This window comes from Delphinus delphis, chromosome 4 (assembly GCF_949987515.2).
Source record: "Delphinus delphis chromosome 4, mDelDel1.2, whole genome shotgun sequence".
Classification (NCBI taxonomy): Eukaryota; Metazoa; Chordata; class Mammalia; order Artiodactyla; family Delphinidae; genus Delphinus; species Delphinus delphis.
Genome location: NC_082686.1, coordinates 67285555 through 67311752, shown reverse-complemented (window position 1 = coordinate 67311752; position 26198 = coordinate 67285555). Strand labels below are relative to the sequence as shown.

Below are 26198 nucleotides of genomic sequence, written 5' to 3'. Positions count from 1 at the left end.
TCCAGCTGACTTGGGAGGGGCCATTCCAGCTGACTTGAGATGGACACCGCAAGTTTGTATCTAACAGTTTTGGCTTAGATTCTGAGAATCAAATAGAAGAATTTTATAAACAAAGTTTGAGGAATTAATGACTGTAGTTTTAGCCTTGGTACACACTCTGCATATTTAGATAGTCAGACTTGTAATGAATTCTAACTGGGATGTGATCCCTCAGGAACTTAGTAGCCTGAGTCTTCAACTAGGTTACACTGCTCAGAACTGTGGCCATTCTCAAAGTGAGAACTCAGGAATCTTTAAGAGGAAATCAAACATTTCCTGCTCCTCTTAGGAGCAGAAAATCTATGGAGTACTATAGGGAAATTTCCATGGAAACTTGTCTCCCCCTATAGCATATCTAGAGGATCCCTCCATGTTACGAGTCCACTTTACTGCCCCCAAGCCTGGTCCTGAATGCCTTTGAGGGTTCACTCAGAGATGGCACAGGAAATACTCCAGCAATGTGCCCTCTCACAGGCTATTTATTGCATGTGTAGAAAGTCACAGAGAAGCACTTTTCCACCAGTCTTATTCCTGTCATTTGTTTTCTTCTTTTTTTTTTTTTTTTTGCCTATATCTAATTTATATTTTCCTATATAACATGCATCCATTGAAACCACTTCAAATGCTTCTTGGGAACAACAAAGTACATAAGTAAAGAAGAAGTAAGTGAAAGCTACTGGCCTGAGGATTCTGCCCCAAATATCTATTTTGATGCACTTGATGAAGTTAAGCCTTGTTCCCGACTAAAGCTCAGAGAAGAGCCAGGCCAACCTGATAATTTTGGAGCGACCTTTCTCCTGGCACTACTCAGCCTTGCAGAGTTATTTCCCAAGCAAAGGCATCCAGGCAGGTTTTACTACTCAGTGCCCCAGGAGGAAGGGTCTGTGCCTCTCTGTAATAGGCCCTACCTCTCTCTCTCATTTTCCTCAGCCCCTTCTGGTGGCTTCATCAATCCATTTGTGCTTCATGTAGAGACTCTCCTTAAGCAGACTGTAAGTAGATGGCCTGAAAGGAAGCGCGTGCATGTGTATGTGTGTGTGTGTGTGTGTGTGTGTGTGTGTGTGCGCGCGCGCGTGTTCCTCAACAATATCTTTATGTGTATGGCCTTAAGCTCATTTTAGATCCTTTTGTATTAACATCCGTTGTTTCTCCCAGTCTCATTAATTACATGTTAGAGAATATTGGTTAAATACCTGCACTGTGCAAAGGTGTCTTTGGGATTTTTACTATCCATAATGTAACTGCGTCTAAATTGGTAAAACAGAAAAAATAAAACTTTAATGGATAATTCAGTAGCTGAGGGACTTCTGGTCTGGACAAGATGGTATAGACCTCTTTTTCCCTGCTCCTCCTCCCTAAGCACAACTTTATATATCCTAGAAATGACACAAGAGACGAGCAAAAGATGACTCTGAAGGGTGCTAAGAAGAAGATGATCTGGTTTGGGAACCTAAGACCAGATGCCAACACAGAGGCAGGGCATCTTGTGTCCCCCAACCAACAGAAGGCAGCCACCCAGACCTGATGTTTTTCTGGCTTCCCACTTGGCAACAGAAAGTAGTCCAGTAGCTTGTTCTTCCCCCTAGATGTAGTGGGAGTCCCTCTGACAACTTCAGGCAAGGGGGAACAACCGGGAGTCCTGCCAAAAATAAGTGACCAGGGGAAGCATTCTCCTACCCTGCTGGGCCAGAGACTCCTCTCTTCTATGGAGAGATACTGATGTGGATGGGAGCAACCAGTAAGAGACACCCAGGTAAAGCAGGTGGCCCACCTGGGGAAGCCTCTTTGTCCCCAACTCCTCCTCTGCCCAGAGACATTAGGGCTGACTGGTGGAATCATGAAAAAGAACCTGTCACAGCTAGCAGCCCTGTAGCTAGCAGCCTGGTCCCAGAAATCACTTTATCTCTCCTCCCTGCCCAGAGAAACCTGGGTAGCTGGGGGTGGTGGTGGTTACTAATAGAAGGATTTCCTCACCTGCCTCCCTCAGGCAGTCACAAAGTCTCTGAAAATTAAACTGTTGGAATCACAGCCCACAAAAGTAGGCTAAGACTCATGTGTTAAACCTAAATAGAGTAAATTCCTGTAAAATAAAATATTTAAATAGGTCCCAGATTGTCCTAACACAATAGACAAAATGTCCAGGATATAAATCAAGAACCTAGAAAACCACAACTTGAATGAAAAGTGAGATCAACTGATGCCAACACTGAGATGAATCAGATGTTGGAGTTATCTGATAAGAATTTTAAGGCAGACATTATAAAGATGCTACAACAATTACAAATGGTCTTAAATAAAAATGTAGAAAATCCCAGAAAAGAAATAGAAGTTATGAAAAAAAACAAGTGGAAATTATAGAACTGAAAAATACAATAGAAATTAAAAACTTGCTGGATGGGCTCAACAGAAGACTGGAGATGATGAAGAATAGAATCAGTGAATATGAGGACAGAACAGTAGAATTCACCCAATATGAATAATGGAAAAGAGGTTGGGAAAAAAATGACCAGAGCCTCAGGGACCTGTGGAACAATAACAAAATATCCAACATTCATTTCATTGGAGTCCCAGAAAGTAAAGGAGAAAGAGTGGGGAAATGAATAAACATTCAAAGAAACAATGACTGAAAACTTCCCAAATTTGATGAATGACATCAACATAGAGATCCAAGAAGCTGAATGAACTCTAAGAAGGATAAACCCAAAGAATCCATGCAATACACATCATAATTAAACTTTTGAAAACTAAAGACAAAGAAAAAAATCCTGAAAGCAGCCAGAGAGAAACAATGCATTCCCTATAGGGAAACACCAATTTGAATGTATTTCTCATGTGAAATCATGAAAAAGGAAATGGCCAAATATCTTTTTAAGCACTGAAAGAAAATAACTGTTGACACATAATTTTATATCTGGCAAAACTAGTTTTCAGAAATGAAGGGAAAATAAAAACATTCACAGATGAATGAAAACTAAAAGATTTTGTGACTAGCAGATACACCCTGGAAAGACTGGACAAAGGAAGTTCTTCAAACGGCAAGAAAATGATAAAAGGAAACTTAAGCATCAGAACGCAAGAAGAAACAATAGAAAGATCGGAAATATGAGTCCATACAATAGACATTTTTTGAGTATTAGATGGTATTATAATTTGTTTCAATAAAATATGATTTATAAAACCCAAAAGGAAAAAATCTCACAAAAGAAATAGAAGTTATGCAATGTGTTAACAATGATATGTAAAGGTGGGAAAGGTAAAGAGACCTAATTGGAAGTGAGGTTTCTATATTTCATTTTAAATGGTAAACACTGTGATACCAAGTACAGAGTTATAAGTAGCACCCAGAGCAACCACTATGAAAACTGCAGAGATGAACTCAAAAGTGCTATAAATTAAGATGGACTCCTAAAACATGTTCAAATAACCTGCAGAAAGGCAAGAAAAAGAATAAAGAGCAACAACAACCAAAGGAAACAAGTAGAAAATAAATAATAAAATAGCATCGTAAAGTGCTAACATATCAATAATTACCTTAATTGTAAATGGTCTAAACATACCAATCAAAAGACAGAGATTAGCAGAGTAGATTGAAAAATTAAAAAACCAAATCCAACTATATGCTGCATATAAGAAACTCACTTCATATTCAACCACAGGTAGGTTGAAAGTAAAAGGATGGGAAAAGATATACTATGTACACATTAATAATAGAGAAATAAAAAGCAGTGACAATATTAATATCTTATAAGGTAGCCTTCAAAGCAAAGAAAATTATCAGAGAAAAAAAGGGATATTATATAATGATGAAAGGCTCAATCTGCCAGGAAGACACGATATACTAATGTGTATAAACCACAGAGTCTCAAATACATGAAGCAAAAACTGTTAACGCTGAAATGAGAAAGAGAAGAATGTATGATTATAGCTGGGAACGTAAACACTGCTCACATTCAGCAACCAATAGAACTGTTAGGCAAAAAATCACAAGGACATAGAAGATCTAAACAACACTATCATCAGGATCTAATTAACACATATAAAACAGATCATCCAACAACAGTAGACTACATTTTTCTCAATTTCCTGTGAAACACTGACCAAGTAGGAAAAAAAAAAAACACCTAAAACAAATCTTGACGAATATAAAAGAATTGAACTCATAAAGTATGTGTGCTCTGACTATGGTGGAATCAAACTGGAAATCTGTAAGAAAGACAACAGGAAACTCTCAAAACACTTGGAAGCTAAGCAACACACTTCTAAATAATTATGGGTCAAATAATAAGTCTCAAGGGAAATTAAAAAGTATGTAGAACTAAATAAAAAATTAAAACACAACTTAAAGTATGTAGGATGCAACTAAAGCAGTATTGAGATGGAAATTTATAGGTCTAAATACTTACATTTAAAATGAGGAAAGGTGTCATATCAATAACTTCTTTCCTCCAGAAACTAGAAAAAGGAGCAAAATAAACCCAAAGCAAGCAGCAGGAATGAGATAATACAGAAAATAAAATTGGAAATAGGAAAAAATTACTGAAAACAAAACCCCAAGGAAACAAAAAGTTCGTTCTTCAAAAAAATAATGAATTTGGCAAACCTCTAGCAAGACTGACAAAAATAGAACACAAAACACCAATATTAGGAATGAAATCAGATATATCATTCCACATAGTGCAGCCATTAAAAAAAATAAGGGAGTACTACATACAACTGTATGCTCATAAATATGACAACTTAGAAAAAAAATGGAACAATTCCTTAAGAACCACAAACTGCTAAAATTCAAGTAAGATGAAATAGACAATTTGAATAGCCCTATAACCATGAAGGAAATTGAATTTTTAATTAAAAACTCTCCAAAATGAAATCTCAAGGCCCAGATAGTCTCACTGGATAATTGTATCAAACCTTTAAAGGGTAGTTAAAACTAACTTTATACAATCTCTTCCAGAAAATGGAAGAGGAAACATTTCCCAACTCATTCAGGAAGACAGTACAGAGCCAGACAAAGATATGACCAAAAAACAAGGAAAACTACAAACATTCCTCATGAACTTAGATGCAAAAATCCTTAACAGAATATTACCAAATATTTTAATACACAAAAATAATTATACACCACGAACAAGTGGGATTTATTCTAGGTATGCAAGACTGATTACCAGAATAGTCAAAACAATCTTGAAATATACAATTGGAGGACTTATACCTTCCCATTTTAAAATGTACTATAAAGCTACCATAATTGAGACAGTGTGGTACTGACATAAGGATAGACATATTGATCAATGGAAGAGAATTGAGAGTCCAGAAATCTTATATTTATGGTAAATTGATTTTTGGCAAAGCTAGTTAGGCAATTCAATGGGGAAAAGATAGTCTTTTCTACAAATGCTGCTGGGTCATTTGCCAATGGCCACATGCCAAAAAGTGGATTTAGACCCTTAATTCATAGCACACAAAAGCAGTTAACTCAAAATGGACAGTGGACCTAAGTGTAAGAGCTAAAACTGTAAAACATTTAGAGGAAAAGGTAGTAGAAAGCCTTTGTGTCCTTGGATTACTTAAAGAGTTCTTAGCTATGACACCAATAGCATAATCCTTAAAAGAAAAATTTATAAATTGGACTTCATCAAAATTTAAAACTTTTTCACTTCAAAAGACACCATTAAGGAAATGGAAATACAAGCCACAAACTTAGAGACTATAGTGACAAATCATGTTTCTAATAAAATACTTCTAACCAGAATATATAAAGAAATCTCATAACTCAATAAGACAAAGAACCCAATTTTTAAAAATAGATAAGATTTGAATAGTGATTACACCAAAGAAGACAAAGATGGCTAATAAGCACATGTAAAGATGCTCTTTATCGTATCATGAGTCATGAGGAAAATACAAATTAAAACCACACGCCCACTAGAATGATGATAATAAAAGAGACAGACAATAATAAGTGGAGGCCTAGACATGGAGAAATGGGAGTCCTCATAATTGCTGATAGAAATGTAAAATGATGTAGCCACTTTGAAATGCCTTTTGTCAATTAAAGAAAAACCACATTCTAAAAAAAAAAAGTTCTGAAAAACCTAGGGGCAGGACAGGAATAAAGATGCAGATGTAGAGAATGGATCTGAGGACATGGGGAGGGGGAAGGGTAAGCTGGGATGAAGTGAGAGAGTGGCATGGACATATATACACTACCAAATGTAAAATAGCTAGTGGGAAGCAGTCACATAGCACAGGGAGATCAGCTCAGTGCTTTGTGACCACCTAGGAGGGTGGGATAGGGAGGGTGGGAGGGAGAGGCAAGAGGGAGGAGATATGGGGATATATGTATATGTATAGCTGATTCATTTTGTTATAAAGCAGAAATTAACACACCATTGTAAAGCAATTATACTCCAATAAAGATGTTTAAAAAAAAAAAAACACACGTTAAACATAAATTTACCATATGACCCAGCAATTTCACTCCCTGGCATCTACCCAAGAGGAATAATATATTCATGTAAAGACTTGTACATGAATGTTCATAGGAGCCTTATTTTTAATAACTAAAAATGTAGAAAAAAATCCAAATTTCCATCAACTGGTGAATGGATGAACAAAATATGGTATATCCATACAGTAGAATTCTATTCAGTAGTAAAAAAAGAACAAATAAGTGATACATGCTACAACATGGATGAACTTCAAAAACAATATGTTCAGTGAAGGAACCCAGATGCATAAGACCACATATCATATGATCCAGAAAAGACAACTCTGTAGAGACAGAAAGTAGATTAGGGGTTGCCTGAGATTGGTCTGAACAGGAATTGACTGCAAGTGGACAAGAGGTTCCTTTCTGAGGTGATGGAAGTGTTCTAAAATTGGATTATGGTGATGGTTGCGCAACTTTATACGTTTACTAAAAATCATTCAATTGTATACCTATAAGGAGTGAATTCTATGATACATCTACTATGCCTCAATAAAAATCTTAAGTATAGTACATGAATATCATTTCAAAATGTTTTCTCTGCATATATAGAGTGATAAAAATCCTTTTAAAATGTCTAATTTTAATTAAATATTTTAATTAAAAATTAAATTCTAATTTTAATTAAAAGTTTTTCCTACTTTAACAGAAGGAAATTGAAGTGAAACTAGAGGATTTGTTAAACTTCAAATCGTTCAAGTTTTTTTTTTTTTTTTTTAAAGAGCCCTTCCAGATTATGAAAAAAGACAAAGAAAAATGCTGATTTCAAATGGACTACCTGGTATAAACATGAGAATGCTAGCAACTCTCATATTTCCTCTAATCTCTCCACTCCTCACCTCCCAACTTAATCTTACGGTAAAAGTAAACAAAGTTCCCAGTTACATTTATTTTAGAAAACCTGGAAAAGACACAGTTTTTGTTCAAGATATTTTCTAACTTCTGCAGAAGGATGGCCATCTTAAAAATCAAAAGCTGTTCTGGTCTTTTACAACTCTGTAGAGTAAAACGCTGCACTTTTCTTGGGGTAGTGTCATGGACACAAAGTCCTTAGAGTTCATTTTAAGATCCCATACATCAAGACAGGAACTAGCCAGGCATTTGGACTTCTTTTCATTATCTCAAACATATTTCACAATTCTTGAGAAACAAAGATTTACATTTCAGTTGAGTCATTAGACAGTTTGACAGCACAAGAGTCTTAATTTCTTACACTGAATAGCAGGTAAATACCACAGAGAAATTGTAGGCAAGATAGAGCATAGTCAGGTTTTGTATTCCTGAAGACCTCATCTGAACCTGAATTAGTTAGTAAATTCAACCTTTCTTTAGACACTCAGGTCATAAATATCCTGTACCCTCTAGATTCCATTTTCAGAAAAGTGATTTACAAGATAGTGTCTGAATAAAAAAAAAAAGTACTTTTAGGACCTGTTATTGATCTTGTTTAGTCTCCTTTTAAGTTAAAGGTGATGCCTGTCTTAAAGAGAGGCTCAAATTTTGGTTTACATATTTCATCCTTATAGATGAGATATTTTGTCTCCATATACATAAGTATTATTTTATCAAAGTTTATATTTATAATCTGCTTTACAATCATCATTCTCACAATTAGTCAGTGTTGGTTTTATATTTAACACAACTTCTCCATTCCCGAGTTCTTTATTTTTATTCATCTTATCTGGATTTCATCACACAGCTTGTGCAAGAGGTTCTCTCTCATACAGGCAATCTTCCTTAAGTTTATGAAAGCTATCAGTGGCCCTAAAAATTCAACCATATTTTGGTATAATTTTTTCTTTAGAATATTGTAACAACTGCTCCATTATCTTTTGGTATTGAATGTTGCTGTGGAAAAACATGAGGACAGTCTGTGGGGATTTTTTTTTTCTCTTCTCAGTAGATCAGTGGTTCTTAAAGTATGGTCCCTGGATCAGCAGCATTAACATCACCTGGGAATTTGTTAAAATGCAAATTTTCAGTCCCCATTTTATAGCTACTGAATTAGGAATATGGGGTATAGAATCCAGTAATCTGTTTTAATAAACCATCCAGGCGCTTCTAGTGCATGCTAAAGTTCAAGAACTGATTAAATATTTCCTTTTTATGCCTGAATACTTGAAGATTTCTTACCTTGAAATCCAATAGCCTAATCCAAAATATCTTAGAATTGAGAGCTCTCTATCAAAATTTCCTGGATTCATCTTGCAATGTGTACTCTGGCTGGTCATGAATACCTAGTAAACAAATTAATCACTTGGCTTTTATGACTGGATGGCCATGTATGTCAGGATAGTTTTAATTTATGCCTGTTGTCCCAGCATATTTATTACTAGTGTCCCCTTTACTCTCAAGACATTCCTAGTTTGAATGATAGATGATTATTTATGACCAGTGAGTCCAATGGTTTGCAAAATACCTATGACTGATCAAGATGCTGTATGGCCTCTGTGAAAGCCCTGATAGGAGATTCAGAGTAGAGGCCCATAGGGTTTTTGAGTAAAATCACACCTATTTCGAAAAGTTCTTATCCTTATTTTGAGAGAGAACTCTTGGCTTCCTATTGGGCTATGGTAGAGACTGAACACTCACTTGACTGTAAAACAACAGCTGCCCCACATGAATTGGGTGTCCGATCTACCAAGCCACAGAGTCAGGCATGACCAGTAACACTCCTGCATCACGTGGTATATTTGGGACTGGGCTTGAGCAGGTGTAAATTGGATGAGCATGTAGTTCTCACTCCTGGTGTGCTACTCCCATTGCATTGCCATCCTGCCCTCATACTATGCTTAAGCCGCATGAAATGCTCTCCATGGCCAGTTGACTGAAAAGAAAAAAATCTGAGTCTAGTTCATAGATGGTTTTGCATGACAGCTGGAGATGACTTCTGCAATGCAGCAGCCCCACCAAGGAGTGGCCCTTCAGCAAAATAAAATGGAAATTCCATCCAATGGGCATAATTTTAAACAGGACATCTCATTGCCCATTTTGCCCACAGGAAAGCAGGCCTGTGGAGCAGCTCTATAGTAATGCATGGACAGGGGCTAATGATTTGGCAGGATAGTCGGGGACATGAAAGGAATAAGATAATGAGGATTGGTAACAAGTTGGTCTGGAAAAAGAGGTATGTGACGGGATCTCTAAGAATGAACTCAGAGTGTGGGAATATCTGTGTCCTATGTAAATGCTCACCAAAGGGCCTTTACTTCAGAGAAATTTTTCTTTACCCAGGTAAGCATGATGACCCTCCTAATTTCAGCGCTAGTGACCCTATGATCAGTTATTCAATGCCAAATGTTCCTGTGAGTCAAACCAAATTGATTACCCACACCAGCTCTTCTGCCTACTAAAATAACCAGCTCCAAGTTGTTTCTGACAATTTGGTGCCACTTATTATCTCTTCCATCCCAAGCTGCCATCATCCTTATTGAAATCACAGAATCTATTTCAATATCAGTATTTTCCACCTTCATCTCTGACCTACAGAAGGTAGCCACTGTGGTGCTTTTCAAATACGTTGGCACTACCTTCATTAATGCATTTCTCAATGTTCTTACGACAGCTGTGTCCTCAGGGTTGGGATGGTTTAGAGGGTAGTACATAAATCCACACTGGCATTCTCATCTCCCTAGATCTTTCTATTCCTTCCTCTATAAGGGATTTCTGGCATCTCAACTCAGCCTAGGTGAGAAGTGAATCCAATTTTCAGTCTACAAAAAGATAAAATAATTAGAACTCTACCAACTGCATGTGATAGCACATTGAATGCAGACTCTCTGATAAGTGCACCTATATAATCATTTTTAGCCTAACTGAAAGTCTTTTCCTCCATTTCTAGTGTGGTACCCTCATAATTCAGTTCCATGTTTATTCCTCTGGGGTTTTGCTGATAAACATTAGTGCAGTTTTGCAACTCTTTTACCATGCAGGCCTCTTGCTCCCAAATTTGACTGTGTAGTTGGCCCACATGCATTTTAGGATCTGCCTCTAGCTGTAGATGTGGAAGCAGTGAAGGAGAGCTGGGGAGTGTGTGAGGAAAGCTGGCACTCACTTGACTGGTAATCACCTCAAGTAGGGTCATTACAGGGTCTTCAGGCAAGGCTGGCACCATCAATCAGGTGTAAAGCGGCTGCTTCTGGCAACAGAGGCTCAGTGGTGTTTGTAGCTAACAGATTCCTAGTCATCTGAATTCTTCTAGGTTGAGCATTCCAATTCCCTGTGTTCCTGATATCCTGTCCCCTTTTCTTTCTCACTTTTCCCTGGATGTCTGTCCTCTTGTCTCTTTTTGTTTTCCTTCCAAGCTGTGTGTCTTCATACTTAAGCTTTTCTCTTTTTGCTCATCTGTCCTCTCAGCTAACCACATTCTTTTACAGGATTCTAATCTCACCCCTGTGTAACTTCTGCTTACACAAAAGTTGCCATGCTGCCACCACCCCTGACCCCCCAAAACCCACACACCCTTCAGTTTGAGTGTCCTATTCCATTTGACTCTCTGAACCTTTGTCTCAATTCTAAATTCTTGAGAGACTCTGATGAGCCCTACTTGGGCCAATGTTCCACCTTGGTCCAATCTCCAAGGATGGCAGAGTTGCTTAATACCTAGGGCTTCCCCTCTTCTGGGTGTGGCTGGTGAGGTTCTCTAAGAGAGAGGTTTGGGCAGGGAGGATCCTGTGGAGAATGTAAAAGAAATATAAGATATGATCCTTGTCTTTAGGGAATTGAATATCATGGACGCAGAACCTGCTGTGCTTCATGAGTAGAATTCTGGCTCCTTTTTGAATTTCTATAATTGGATATTGCAGAGAATATAGATGAAGTTAGCCCAAGGCAGGTTTATACCAGTAAGTTCTAACTTACTGAAGATCTGAACTTTCTTTCCTAAAGATTAAAACTTAATGTAGTAGACTATAGTATTTATGGAGTACCTACTGTATCCCCAATGCTTTGCACATATTTTATTTTATTCTCTGAGAAACTCTATGGACAGTTATTATCACCCTTTACCCAAGTCTCAGAGATATTAAGAAACTTTGCAAAAGGACCCACAGTAGTAAATAAGAGATTCAAACTAGAGTTTGCTAGTTCAGAGTCCATGTTTCTTCTGGTAATAATACAAAGCTGTCTCTCTAACCAGAGCAATAAGAAACTTACCTTTAGTTAGAACTAAATCCACCTCTTCTAGAGGTCCTAGTGTCTCAGAAGGCACCAGAGCAATGCAGAAACCAGACATGTTAAAAGTGAATTGTGCTGGCTTTGTTTGTTATGGCATAGCCTAGGAAGGAGGCCACATGCCACTGCTCAAGCTACACGTTGCAACATGGTCTACGTCCCACCATACAGGACTCATAATTTCTCAGGGACCACACAAGACCTTACAGACCCTCCCTAGATGCCATACCAAGCATTAATCTCACCCTTACAAAGGCCTCCACTATAGTCTGTGGAAGAAAGGAAAGGACAACAAAACAAAAAAAACATGTTTGGGTTTTTAGAAAGTAAACTCACAGGAATTCCTAGGTTTCCTTTTGTTTCCTATGTATCTCAGGCAGGGTGCTGGAGAAGCCTACAAACTGCAACCACTAACAGATGCAGCCAAAAGAGTCCTCCATAACGACTGTTCACCCAGCCAAGGAACCAGAAAAAGAGCAGGTTAGCAGAACAGAAAACACTGTTTGCAATACCAATACTACTCCATCCAAACACCAATGGAAAACTGTCTCCTCCACTGTAATGTCTGTGGGACTGAGCAGGGAGTTGAATTTTCATCCCTCAACCATTGCTACCATTCTGCTTCTCCCATCAGGGTGGTGTATGCAAGGTCAGTGATAGCAGGCAGTACTCCAGTTCCACCACTGGGGTAGTGTCAGCATGACTAAGCAAGGAGCTGAGCTTCCAACCCTTCCCAACCCTTGAAGGTGGTGCTAGTCAGCACTCTTCTTCCTTCCTGCCCTTGTGTCAGCAGGGCCCAGGGGGTTGCTGAACTTCTTCCTCTACCAGGCAGCAACGAGATGGAATGAACTGGGACATATTGGTGGTCCACGTTCTCCACTCTCACCATTTTTCCATCCCTAGTTTAAGTGGAGCTCAGCAGAGAACTGAACTCACACACCCACCCACTAGCAATGAGATGGAAGGGGAAGTATGAGGTGGAGCTATGTGGCACTCTAAGCTCCCCCATGCTGTCAGTGGGGCCCAGCAGGGAGCTCAACTTTAAACCCAGCAGCAATGAGGTAGTGCCAGTTGGTATCATAGGACCCAGGGTTGTCACAGGACCCAGTGGGGAACTGAATATCCACCTCCACCTGACCTGAGCACTACTCTTAAACAGGGTGACTTCTGCCAGAAAAGAAAAAGATTGCATGTAGAATCTAACAACATAATAACCAAAATGTATGAGATACAACTGAAAATAATTCACCATTCTAAGCACCAGGACAATCACAACTTCAATGAGAAAAGGCAATTAGCAGATGCCAACAATGAGATGATTCAGATGTTGGAATTATCTGGCAAGCACTTTAAAACAGCAATCATAAAAATATTTAAACTACCAATTACAAACAGTCTTGAAACAAATGAAAAAATAGAGTCTCAGCAAAGAAATAAAGCTATAAAAAAGAATAAAAAAATTATAAAACTGAAAATTACAATAAATGAAATAAAACTCACTAGATGTGCTCAACAGTACACTACAGATGACAGAGTAAAGAATCAGTAAACTCAAAAACAGATTAATAGAAGCTATCCAGTCAACAACAGTAAATGAACAGAGCCTCAGCGGCATGTGGGACAATAACAAAAGATCTAATGTTTATGTCATGAGAGCCCCAGAAGCAGAGGACAAGAGTAGGGCTGAAAAAATATGCAAAGAAAGAGTCAAAGGCTGAAAAAATTTCAAATTTGATGAAAGATGTTAACTTACAGATTCAAGAAGATTAGAGAGAGAGACCTTCAAGACAGCAGAGTAGTAAGATGTGGAGATCATCTTCCTCTCCACAAATACATCAGAAATACATCTACATGTGGAACAACTCCTACAGAACACCTACTGAATGCTAGCAGAATACCTCAGACTTTCCAAAAGGCAAGAAACTCCCCACGTACCTGGCTGTGTGGCTGACAGGGTCTTGGTGCTCCAGTGGGGTGTCAGGCCTGTGCCTTTGAGGTGGGAGAGCCGAGTTAAGGACACTGGTCCACCAGAGACTTCCTGGCTCCGTGTAATATCAAACAGCGAAAGCTCTCCCAGAGATCTGCATCTCAATGATAAGACCCAGCTCCACTCAACAACCAGCAAGCTACAGTGCTGGACACCCTATGCCAAACAATTAGCAAGAAAGGAACACAACCCCACCCATTAGCAGAGAGGCTGCCTAAAATCATAATAAGGTCACAGACACCCCACAACACACCACCGGACGCAGTCCTGCCCACAACAAAGACAAGATCCAGCCTCATCCACCAGAACACAGGCACTAGTCCCCTCCACCAGGAATCCTACACGACACACTGAACCAACCCTACCCACTGGGGTCAGACACCAAAAACGGCGGGAACTACGAACCTGCAGCCTGCAAAAAGGAAACCCCAAACACAGTATGTTAAGCAAAATGAGAAGACAGAAAAACACACAGCAGATGAAGGAGCAAGGTAAAAACCCACCAGACCAAATAAATTAAGAGGAAATAGGCAGTCTACCTGAAAAATAATTCAGAGTAATGATAGTAAAGATGATCCAAAATCTTGGAAATAGAATGGAGAAAATACAAGAAACATTTAACAAGGACCTAGAAGAACTAAAGAGCAAACAAACAAACAATGATGAACAACACAATAAATGAAAAATAAAATAAAAATTCTCTAGAAGGAATCAATAGCAAAATAACTGTGGCAGAAGAACGGGTAAGTAACTTGCAGGATAAAATAGTGGAAATAACTACTGCAGAGCAGAATAAAGAAAAAAGAATTGAGGACAGTCTCAGAGACCTCTGGGACAACATTAAACACACCAACATTCAAATTATAGGGGTCCCAGAAGAAGAAGAGAAAAAGAAAGAGACTGAGAAAATATCTGAAGAGATTATAGTTGAAAAATTCCCTAATATGGGAAAGGAAATAGTTAAGCAAGTCCAGGAAGCAGAGTCCCATACAGGATAAATCAAAGGAGAAACACGCCAAGACACACATTAATCAAGCTATCAAAAATTAAAGACAAAGAAAAAATGTTAAAAGCAGCAAGGGAAAAACAACAAATAACATACAAGGGAATCCCTATAAGGTTAACAGCTGATCTTTCAGCAGAAACTCTGCAAGCCAGAGGGAGTGGCAAGACATATTTAAAGTGATGAAAGGGAAAAACCTACAACCAAGATTACTCTACCCAGCAAGAATCTCATTCAGATTCGATGGAGAAATTAAAACCTTTACAGAGAGCAAAAGCTAAGAAAATTCAGCACCACCAAACTAGCTTTACAACAAATGCTAAGGAACTTCTCTAGGCAAGAAACACAAGAGAAGGAAAAGACCTACAATAACAAACCCAAAACAATTAAGAAAATGGTAACAGGAACATACATATCCATAATTACCTTAAATGTAAATGGATTAAATGTTCCCACCAAAAGACACAGACTGGCTGAATGTATACAAAAACAAGACCTGTATATATGCTGTCTATGAGAGACCCACTTTAGACCTAGGGACACATGAAGACTGAAAGTGAGGGGATGGAAAAAGATATTCTATGCAAATGGAAATCAAAAGAAAGCTGGAATAGCAATTCTCATATCAGACAAAATAGACTTTAAAATAAAGACTGTTATAAGAGACAAAGAAGGAACTTCATAATGATCAAGGGATCAATCCAAGAAGAAGATATAACAATTGTAAATATTTATGCATGCAACACAGGAGCACCTCAATACATAAGGCAAATGTTAACAGCCATAAAAGGGGAAATCGACAGTAACACAATCATAGTAGGGGACTTTAACACCCCACTTTCACCAATGGACAGATCATCCAAAATGAAATAAATAAGGAAACAAAAGCTTTAAATGATACATTAAACAAGATGGACTTAATAGATATTTATAGGACATTCCATCCCAAAAAAACAGAATACACATTTTTCTCAAGTGCTCATGGAACATTCTCCAGGATAGATCCTGTCTTGGGTCACAAATCAAATCTTGGTAAATTTAAGAAAATTGAAATCGTATCAAGTATCTTTTCTGACCACAATGCTGTGAGACTAGATATCAATTACAGGAAAAAATTTGTAAAAACTATAAACACATGGAGGCTAAATAATACACTACTTAATAACCAAGAGATCACTGAAAAAATCAAAAAGGGAATCAAAAAATACCTAGAAACAAATGACAATGAAAACACAACAACCCAAAACCTGTGGGATGCAGCAAAAGCAGTTCTAAGAGGGAAGTTTATAGCAATACAATCCTACTTCAAGAAACAAGAAACATCTCAAATAAACAACCTAACCTTACACCTAAAGCAATTAGAGAAAGAAGAACAAAAAATCCCCATAGTTAGCAGAAGGAAAAAAATCATAAAGATCAGATCAGAAATAAATGAAAAAGAAATGAAGGAAACAATAGCAAAGATCAATAAAACTAAAATCTGGTTCTTTGAGAAGATAAACAATATTGACCAACCAGTAGCCAGACTCATCAAGAAAAAAAGGAAGAAGACTCAAATCAACAGAATTAGAAATGAAAACGGAGTAGTAACAACTGACACTGCAGAAATACAAAGGATCATGAGAGATTACTACAAGCAACTATATGCCAATAAAATGGACAACCTGGAAGAAATGGACAAATTCTTAGAAAAGCACAACCGACTGAGACTGAACCAGAAAGACATAGAAAATATAAACAGACCAATCACAAGCACTGAAATTGAGACTGTGATTAAAATCTTCCAACAAACAAAAGCCCAGGACCAGATGGCTTCAGAAGTGAATTCTATCAAACATTTAGAGAAGAGCTAACACCTATCCTTCTCAAACTCTTCCAAAATAGAGCAGAGGGAGGAACACTCCCAAACTCCTTCTACGAGGCCACCATCACCCTGATACCAAAACCAGACAAAGAAAGAAAGCTACAGGCCAATATCACTGATGAACATAGATGCAAAAATCCTCAACAAAATACTAGCAAACAGAATCCAACAGCACATTAAAAGGATCATACACCATGATCAAGTGGGGTTGATCCCAGGAATGCAAGGATTCTTCAATATACTCAAATCAATCAATGTGATAAACCATAATAACAAATTGAAGGAGAAAAACCATATGATCATCTCAATAGATGCAGAAAAAGCTTTTGACAAAATTCAACACCCATTTATGATAAAAACCCTCCAGAAAGTAGGCATAGAGGAAACTTACCTCAACATAATAAAGGCCATATATGACAAACCCATAGCCAACATCGTTCTCAATAGTGAAAAACTGAAACCATTTCCTCTAAGATCAGGAACAAGACAAGGATGTCCACTCTCACCACTATTATTCAACATAGTTTTGGAAGTTTTAGCCACAGCAATCAGAGAAGAAAAAAAAATAAAAGGAATCCAAATTGGAAAAGAAGTAAAACTGTCACTGTTTGCAGATGACATGAGACTGTACATAGAGAAGCCTAAAAATGCTATCAGAAAACTACTAGAGCTAATCAATGAATTTAGTAAAGTAGCAGGATACAAAATTAATGCGTAGAATGCTCTTGCATTCCTATACCCTAACGATGAAAATTCTGAAAGAGAAAATAAGGAAACACTCACATTTACCATTACAACAAAAAGAATAAAATACCTAGGAATAAACCTACCTAAGGAGACAAAAGTCCTGTATGTAGAAAACTATAAGACACTGATGAAAGAAATTAAAGATACAAACAGATGGAGAGATATACCATATTCTTGGATTGGAAGAATCAACATTGTGAAAATGACGCTACTACCCAAAGCTATCTACAGATTCAATGCAATCCCTATCAAACTACCAATGGCATTTTTCACAGAACTAGAACAAAAAATTTCAGAATTTGTATGGAAACACAAAAGACCCCGAATAGCAAAAGCAATCTTGAGAAAGAAAAACGGAACTAGAGGAATCAGGCTCCCTGACTTCAGACTATAGTACAAAGCTACAGTAATCAAGACAGTATGGCACTGGCACATAAACAGAAATATAGATCAATGGAACAGGATAGAAAGCCCAGAGGTAAACCCACACACATATGGTCACCTTATTTTTGATAAAGGAGGCAAGAATATACAATGGAGAAAGACAGTCTCTTCAGTAAGTGGTGCTGGGAAAACTGGAAAGCTACATGTAAAAGAATGAAATCAGAACACTCCTTAACTCCATAAACAAAAATAAACTCAAAATGGATTAAAGACCTAAATGTAAGGCCAGACACTATAAAACTCTTAGAGGAAAACATAGGCAGAACATTCTGTGACATAAATCACAGCAAGATCCTTTTGGACCCAGCTCCTAGAAAAATGGAAGTAAAAAGAAAAATAGGGCTTCCCTGGTGGTGCAGTGGTTGAGAGTCCGCCTGCCGATGCAGGGGACATGGGTTTGTGCCCCAGTCCGGGAAGATCCCACATGCCACGGAGCAGCTGGGCCCGTAAGCCATGGCCACTGTGCGTCCGGAGCCTGTGCTCCACAACGGGAGAGGCCACAACAGTGAGAGGCCTGTGTACTGCAAAACAAACAAACAAATGGGAGTGATGAAACAAATGAAACTTAAAAGCTTTTGCACAGCAAAGGAAACCATAAACAAGACGAAAAGACAACCCTCAGAATGGGAGAAAATATTTGCAAATGAAGCAACTGACAAAGGATTAATCTCTAAAATTTACAAGCAGCTCATGCAGCTCAATATCAAAAAAGCAAACAACCCAATCCAAAAATGGGCAGAAGACCTAAATAGACATTTCTCCAAAGAAGACATGCAGATGGCCAAGAGGCACATGAAAGGATGCTCAACATCACTAATCATTAGAGAAATGCAAATCAAAACTACAATGAGGTATCACCTCACACCAGTCAGAATGGCCATCATTTAAAAATCTACAAACAATAAATGCTGGAGAGCGTGTGGAGAGAAGGGAACCCTCCTGCACTGTTTTGGGAATGTAAATTGACACAGCCACTATGGAGAACAGTATGGAGGTTCCTTAAAAAACTAAAAATAGAACTACCATATGACCCAGCAATCCCATTACTGGGCATATACCCTGAGAATACCATAATTCAAAAAAAGAGTCATGTACCACAATGTTCGTTGCAGCTCTATTTACAATAGCCAGGACATGGAAGCAAACTAAGTGTCCATCGACAGATGAATGGATTAAGAAGATGTGGCACATATATACAATGGAATGTTACTCAGCCATAAAAAGAAATGAAATTGAGTTATTTGTAGTGAGGTAGGTGGACCTAGAGACTTTGAAATAAGTCAGAAAGAGAAAAATAAATATGATATGTTAACACATATATATGGAATCTAAAAAAAAAAAGTTTCTGAAGAACCCAGTGGCAGGACAGGAATAAAGATGCAGACATAGAGAATGGACTTGAGGACACGGGGAGGGGGAAGGGTAAGCTGGGATGAAGTGAGAGAGTGGCATGGACTTACATATACTAACAAATGTAAAATAGATAGCTAGTGGGAAGCAACCACATAGCACAGGGAGATCAGCTCCGTGCTTTGTGCCCTCGTAGAGGGGTGAGATAGTGAGGATGGGAGGGAGATGCAAGAGGGAGGAGATATGGGGATATATGTATATGTATAGCTGATCCATTTTGTTATAAAACAGAAACTAACACACCATTGTAATGCAATTATACTCCAATAAAGATGTTAAAAGAAAAAAAAAGAAAAAATGTGTTGAATGGATAAAGCAATGAATAAATGAACAGATGCAAATAAAGACCAGCTCAATGTGGGAAAAGATTTAAAAAAAAAGAGTAGCACCTGCTCACCTCAACTAGAGAAAGCCCGTGCGCAGCAACAAGACCCAACACACCCAAAAATAAATAAATAAAATAAACTTATTAAAAAAAACTATTAAAAAAACCCTACTATTATCCTAAATGTGTATATTATAAAAAAGAAAAATAAATGATCCAAGTATCTATACACTATTATCCTAAATGTGTATATTATTAAAAAAAAATAATAAATGACCCAAGTATCTATATCAAGAAGTTAGAAAGAGCAAAGCAAATTAAACCCAAAGAAAGTAAAAGGAATGACATTTAAAAAAGAACGATTCAAGGTTGGGAAGGCTCAGTACGGTAAAGATGCCAACTCTCCCCAGACTGACCTATAGATGTGATAAAATCCCAATTAGGATCTCATCAGATCTCTGTGTGTGTGTGTGTGGGGGGGTGCAACTTGACAAGGGCCAGTGGCAGGATGAGACTAGTTAGGTAGGTAGGGACAAGGTCAGATGGCCTTGTTGAGGAGTTAGAAGTTAAGACTGAATAGGGAGCAATGAAGTGCTTTTAAGCAATAAAGCAATATGAATTACATTGTAAGAAAGATCATATTGCTAGTAATGTAGGAAAAATTGGAGGCCGAAAAGTAAACTTAAAAGGCTGTTGTAGGGCTTCCCTGGTGGCGCAGTGGTTGAGAGTCTGCCTGCCGATGCAGGGGACACGGGTTCGTGCCCCGGTCCGGGAAGATCCCACATGCCGCGGAGCGGCTGGGCCCGTGAGCCATGGCCGCTGAGCCTGCGTGTCCGGAGCCTGTGCTCCGCAACGGGAGAGGCCACAACTGTTGAGAGGCCCGCGTACAGTAAAAAAAAAAAAAAAAAAAAAAGTCTGTTGTAATAATCTACAGATATGATGGTGGCTTTAACTGGTAGAGCAGCAGTGGGAAAGGAGAGAAGTGGACAGATTCGAAGCCTACTAAGTAAGTAGAATCTCCAAGACTTGTTGATCAACTGAGTATGTGTGAAGTGGCAGAGGGAGGAATCATGGAAAATGCCTAAGTTCCTAATTTGGAAAATGGGTAAATGATGTTGAACTTGGAACTACATAATCAGTCTTGTGACTTTTTCCTCCACTCCCAGGCAATCCAAAAATAGGAATAGAAATAATGGATATATGTGCCTAGTGGTAGAAGAGATTGGCAAAGACGTTGGAAGGTGAAGAAGGCCAAAAATTCTGAGGTGGTAGCAAATGCATAATTAAAATGTGGAGCTATAATAATTGACCATAAGGTCCAAGCTAGTTTCATGGCCAGACTAGCACGCAGTATGAGAAAACTGAGATGTGTCAATTGGAGGTTAAAATGAAGATGAACAATGAGTTCAATAGAGAGGGGGAGGAAAAGTTGTAGAAGGATAGAAGATCTCAAAATTGGAGATTTTGGAGGTAGAGTCTTTCAAGGTATGTTTAAGTTTAAGATATAGTTGAGTTTGAGAATGACTGAGTTACCCTAGATAAAGTAAAATGGAGATCACTGGCATTAAAAAGGAGACAAAGAATTGGTGTTAATGTTTATGTCTATGGATGTGGAAGACTCCAACATATTGTTATATACTTCTCCAGCCTTATCTCCCACTACTACTCTGCACACACTCTACTCCACACAAATCAGACTACTCATCATTTTCCCAGTGTTTTGTATTCCTGCCTCTTCACCTTTGCTTGTGAGGGACTCTCTACCTGCAATGCTGTCTTGTCCCTTGCTTCCATGTCCAAATTCTAGTCACCTTCAAGGTCAAGCCTAATACACTATCTACTCCATGAATCCTTCCCTAATTCCCATGGCCAGAAGTAATCTCTCCTTCTTATGAATTTTTGTAACATTTTGTAATTTCCTTGGTATAGGTGACATTCTGTCTTCAGTAAACAGGATTGAAATAATGCATGTGAAAAGTAAAATGCTAAACAAATGAAAATTATTACACTAATTTTTATTTACATGATAGTTATTTAGGTACATGCCTTATCTTCCTACTGCAAACTCCTTAAGAGTAGGGACTCTATTTATTCCACTTTATTTCTCCCATAGCTTCTGACATAATGTCTCTCAGGTTAAAAAAAAAAAGTTCCATTAAATTGAATTAAACCATGGAGGCAAAAGAATTCAGGTAAACTTACATAGAAATTACCAGAACCCAGGTTTCCTAAGAGGAACATGTGCTTCCTTTAGGTCAAAGATTTTTTTTTCATTTTAGTTTCATCTAATTTTAATAAACAATGTATAATTAAATCACATTCTCCTGGTTTTCCTCTTACTTCATAAATCACTCATTCTCATCACCTGTTCTGGATCCTCCTCTTCTAGATCTCTAATGTTGGGAAACCCCAGGACTAGACCTTGAACCTCTTCTCTGTATACGTTTACTTCCTAGGATATCTGCTCCAGTGTCACGCCTTTAAATACCGTTTATATGCTGATGACTCTCAAGTTTATATATCCAGCTCCAGGCTCTTAACTGAACTTCAGACTCATAAAACTGCCAGCTCAACATCTCCAGCTGGATACCTTATTGGCATCTGAAGTTCAACATGCACAAAACTCTTAGTTACTTTACACCCCAAATCTATTCTTGCCCTAGTCTTCCCTACTCTCAGAAAATTGCACCATCATTCATCCTCATTACTCGAGCCTTCAAATCTAAGAGTCAGCACTGATTTCTTTCTTTCAAATCATATATGCAAACCATATTCAATTCATGTCAGTCCTACCTTAAAGATAATTTAATTTATTCCAAGTCAAGCCATTTCTCCCCACCTCCACTGCTACCACCTTGGCCAAATAACAATCATGTTTTACCTGGACTATTATAAATATCTACTAATTGGACTCCTTGCTTCCATTCCTTCCTGCTTACAGACAATTCTCTACTTAGCAGCCAAATTGATCTTAGAGAATGTCAGATTATGTCATCCCCATGTTCTAAACCTCCAACGGTTTCACATCTCACTTAGAATAACATCAAAATGTTTTATCATGGCCACAGGCCCCACATAATCTGGTCCCTAGCTTCCTGGGACTGCATCCTCTACCTCTTTACACCTTACTCACTCCAGTCCTGTCATACTGTCCTTCTTGCTCTTCCTCAGTATTCCATTACTTCCTCAAGCCCTGTGTACTCTCTAAGATCTTGACAGCTAGTCAAGATAAGTGAGGTAACCTTGCACACAGGTATAGCAGATTACTCATCTTTGTTTTTCCAACACCTAACTCAATGAATGGCATATAGTGAAACTCAAAGATGTATTTGAATAAAAAAATAACTCTCTTAAAAAATTTTGAGGTTTTAACCAGCCATGTGATTAAAATGTAAGCCTACATTGTGATGCAGTTGCCAAAAACATCTAATGTTACCTAAGGCTACATTAACAGAAGTGTATTGTTTGGAGAAAAGCAGGTTGTAGTTCTTCTGGTCCAACCAATTCTGGAATGTCGTACATATTTGGCTTCAGATATCACATATTAAGAGGGATTCTGACCCACTGTTACATTTCAGGGAAAGGATATTTTTCAGAAGTGGAAAAACAGTTGTGAAAGGACTGGACTACGCCCTGTGAAGAGCCATGAAAAAAACCTGAGAATCTTTAGCTTGATGAATACTTACTTGATGACTGGGGAGGCGACATGAAAATTCTCTCCAAATAGCAGAAATTCTGCTGCATAAAAGAGAGGTTTATGCTTTTTCTTGTTAGCCATAAAGGAAAGAACCAATGGTAGGAGGTTCCAAAGAGAAAGCTTTCAGTTCAACATAAGGAAGAATTTCCTGCCAGCTTTTCCCAAGTCAGTGTTCTGCAGAACACTATACCATGTGAAACTAAACAAAGTGTCTTGTGTCTTTACTGAAGGATATCTCAGAATCCTTAATATGCAAATGTTAAGAAGAAGATATATATGCTTCATTTCCAAAAGTTATTTATCCATAAAAACTTTTATTCACAGAGCACTGTTACTATCTCTTGAAACAATAGTTCATAGAACAGATTGAGTTAAAGCTGCTCAAAAATGAACAGAGAATCTTCTGAAGAAGCACAGTCAGGTTCACATTAAGATATCTGTGGAAACTGGATGGTGTTGCTGTCACTTCGGTACTTCGGAAAACTTGGTAACTAAGACTAGAGTATTAAAGCTTGGGAAACTTAAGCAACTTTCCTTGTTACGTTTATAACGTGAGACTGACTCAACACAGTTCTAGATGAGAATAATGGAGCAAAACCAATGGAAATGAGGCTTTCTAGGACAACTGTTCTGAACTTTTCCCCCAGCAATACACTGTAGAGTCATGATATTCCCATGTCTGTCCACTGATTCATTCATTGTGTGCAAGGTAATATTTCTCAACTTCTTTCGCCAACACAGCAACAAACAAAAACCTGTCATGTTCTACCACTCCTTCCCTCAACCCCCACATTTTGTTAGAATCCTGATATGGGACCATGTCCCCCATGGAGCACTGCCATTTTAGAAGCTCAAACCTAGAGTATTAATATAACTTTTTTTTTTTAATAAACAGGAAAATCTAGGCCTAAATGAAGAAATGGCATTTAAAAATTTTGGGAAAAGTAAAACAGGAAAAATTATCAAAACAGATCCACTACTTTGAGGCCGAAGGAAGTACTAATAAAAAAGGAAGTTATGTTCATAAAAATACTGTTGTTATTAAATACTTGTTGCAATAAGCAAGATGATGTAATAATAAGACAAAGCTGGCCCAACAACATTGAAAAGGCAGGGGTGGAAAATTATAATTAGTGTCTACACAGCTGTCCACAGGAGGGCGTACTCTAGGGCTGAAACATTGTAGTCCCTAAGAAGAATGTACACTGTAGAAGAAATGGCTCATCAGGACTTCTGCAATTTATACTTGTTCTCTTTTCCAGAGCCATGTTTACTATCTTTAATTTGGTTTCCAAATATCTATCAGTACTGAGAAAGGGGATTTGGGTTAGTGGATAAAATACTGTAATTGTCAGAAAGATATATCTTCTCCTATGTGTTAATAAAATGTCATTTTGTTTCCTACTCTCTGTACTGAAAAATTAACTACGGTCTTATCAAATCTGGATACCTGAGAAGCCAGGCCCTGGACCAGATCACACCAGACATACCAATTCTTGAGGTCCTTGTACACAGTACAATTACACTGCTAATGAAGAAACTTGAAATACCATTTCTCTGTTATTCTGCAATTTTGCCTCTAAATCAGCACTTCAAAAAGTGGGGTCATCAGTTCTAAATGGCAGGTAAAACAATTCCTACATAACTTTGATAACCACCGAGACTAACCTCAATTTTACATTTGTGTTTTTCATGGCCATTTGGAGGTAGCAGGCCAGCTTCAGCAACACTACACAAGGTTTACCGAGTTCACTGAGAGATGGGAAGACATAGAGTCTCAGGGGACTTGCTATAATGTACTGAAAAACCCAGTCCTAGAACTGCCTCTATCATGGGAGAAAAATAGAGGAGATTAGCTCAGATATGACACTACTTCTCTTTTCTAACCAAGTCGGAGTAAGAAATGCTTAAAGATGGTGATGGCCAAGATCAGAGTCAGGAATTGGGGTCTGGGCAGAGTCCAGGGAGTCATTAGAGCTTTGTCTTCTTGGTCTCCAGGTTGATCATGTTTCCTTGGATTTGGGGAATCTGCTTATCTGCTGACCCCTGAATATCCTCTAGCTTTATAGGAACATAGTAGTGGCCCATGATGGAGAAGATCAGGCAGACCACCAGCAGGAGGCAGGAAAACAAAATGAATTCGGCCCACTGCAGGAAGAAATACATATAAGAGAAGAATATGGAGAACCTGAAACTAAAGGGGTCTTTATAGGATGAGGACTGGGGAGCAGATTTACCCAGGGTCACCTGTTTAGGAAGAGCTTTGGCAGAAGACAGGGCTCACTGGCCTCTCCTTGCATGGGCCTATGGTAGTCATTATTGCCACTTACATGTCTATTTTTCTGGCAAAGTCTGTGGGTATCTAATCCATCTCAAGTCAGAGGGCTGAGTGGGGAATGTGGGAGACAGAGGGGAGGGGGAAGAGAGAGCAGAGGAAGTTGGATAGACACGTGCTCCTGCTTCCCTTAGGTCCATACCTGTACCAGGCTGCTGAACTGTGCCACAATAAGCACGATGATGTTCCCAACTGCAACTGTCAACAACCAGGCTGCCTGGAGTACAGACTTCATGCTAGAGGGAGCCTAGAGAGGACACAAATTTGTTAGTAAACAAACTCCCTACACCACCCTCATGCCCCATGCATCTAACCAGAAAACTTCTCCCACAAAATCTTCCCCTACTAAGTTCAGCTATCACATTGATTCAGGGGATGGTAATAATGTTCAGAGTAACAATAAGATGGAGCTCTTAACTGAATATTTTAGTTCATTATATCATAATCTTCATTACAACCCTAAGGGATAAGTTCTATTACTATTATTTTATACATAAAGAAAAATAGCATTAGAGAGGTACACTTGCTCAAGGTTACACATTAGGTGTGCAGCCAAAATCTGAATGTGGGCAGTTTGATTCTGTAGCCCTTATTCTTAGTATTTAAGTATCCTTTTCTGGATTCCAAACAGCATAGGGATGCAGCCTGCCATTACCCTAGGAGTCAAGTTGATACTCTGTTCAGG

The 26198-nt window shown here is 38.3% G+C and overlaps 1 protein-coding gene across 2 annotated transcripts in view; it reads right to left on the bottom strand.

Annotated features, from left to right (window-relative positions):
• Nucleotides 1-23478: 23478 nt before the first annotated feature.
• The window catches only part of SLC15A2 (solute carrier family 15 member 2), a 36904-nt gene continuing 34184 nt past the window's right edge, over nucleotides 23479-26198 (bottom strand). For both annotated transcript variants that reach the window (XM_060010752.1, XM_060010753.1), the window contains 2 exons: nucleotides 25656-25760; nucleotides 23479-25326 (listed from right to left, as the gene is read on the bottom strand). In XM_060010752.1, the coding sequence (XP_059866735.1) occupies nucleotides 25150-25326; nucleotides 25656-25760 (282 nt within the window). In that variant the 3' untranslated portion in view covers nucleotides 23479-25149. The remainder of the gene's footprint in view (nucleotides 25327-25655; nucleotides 25761-26198) is intronic.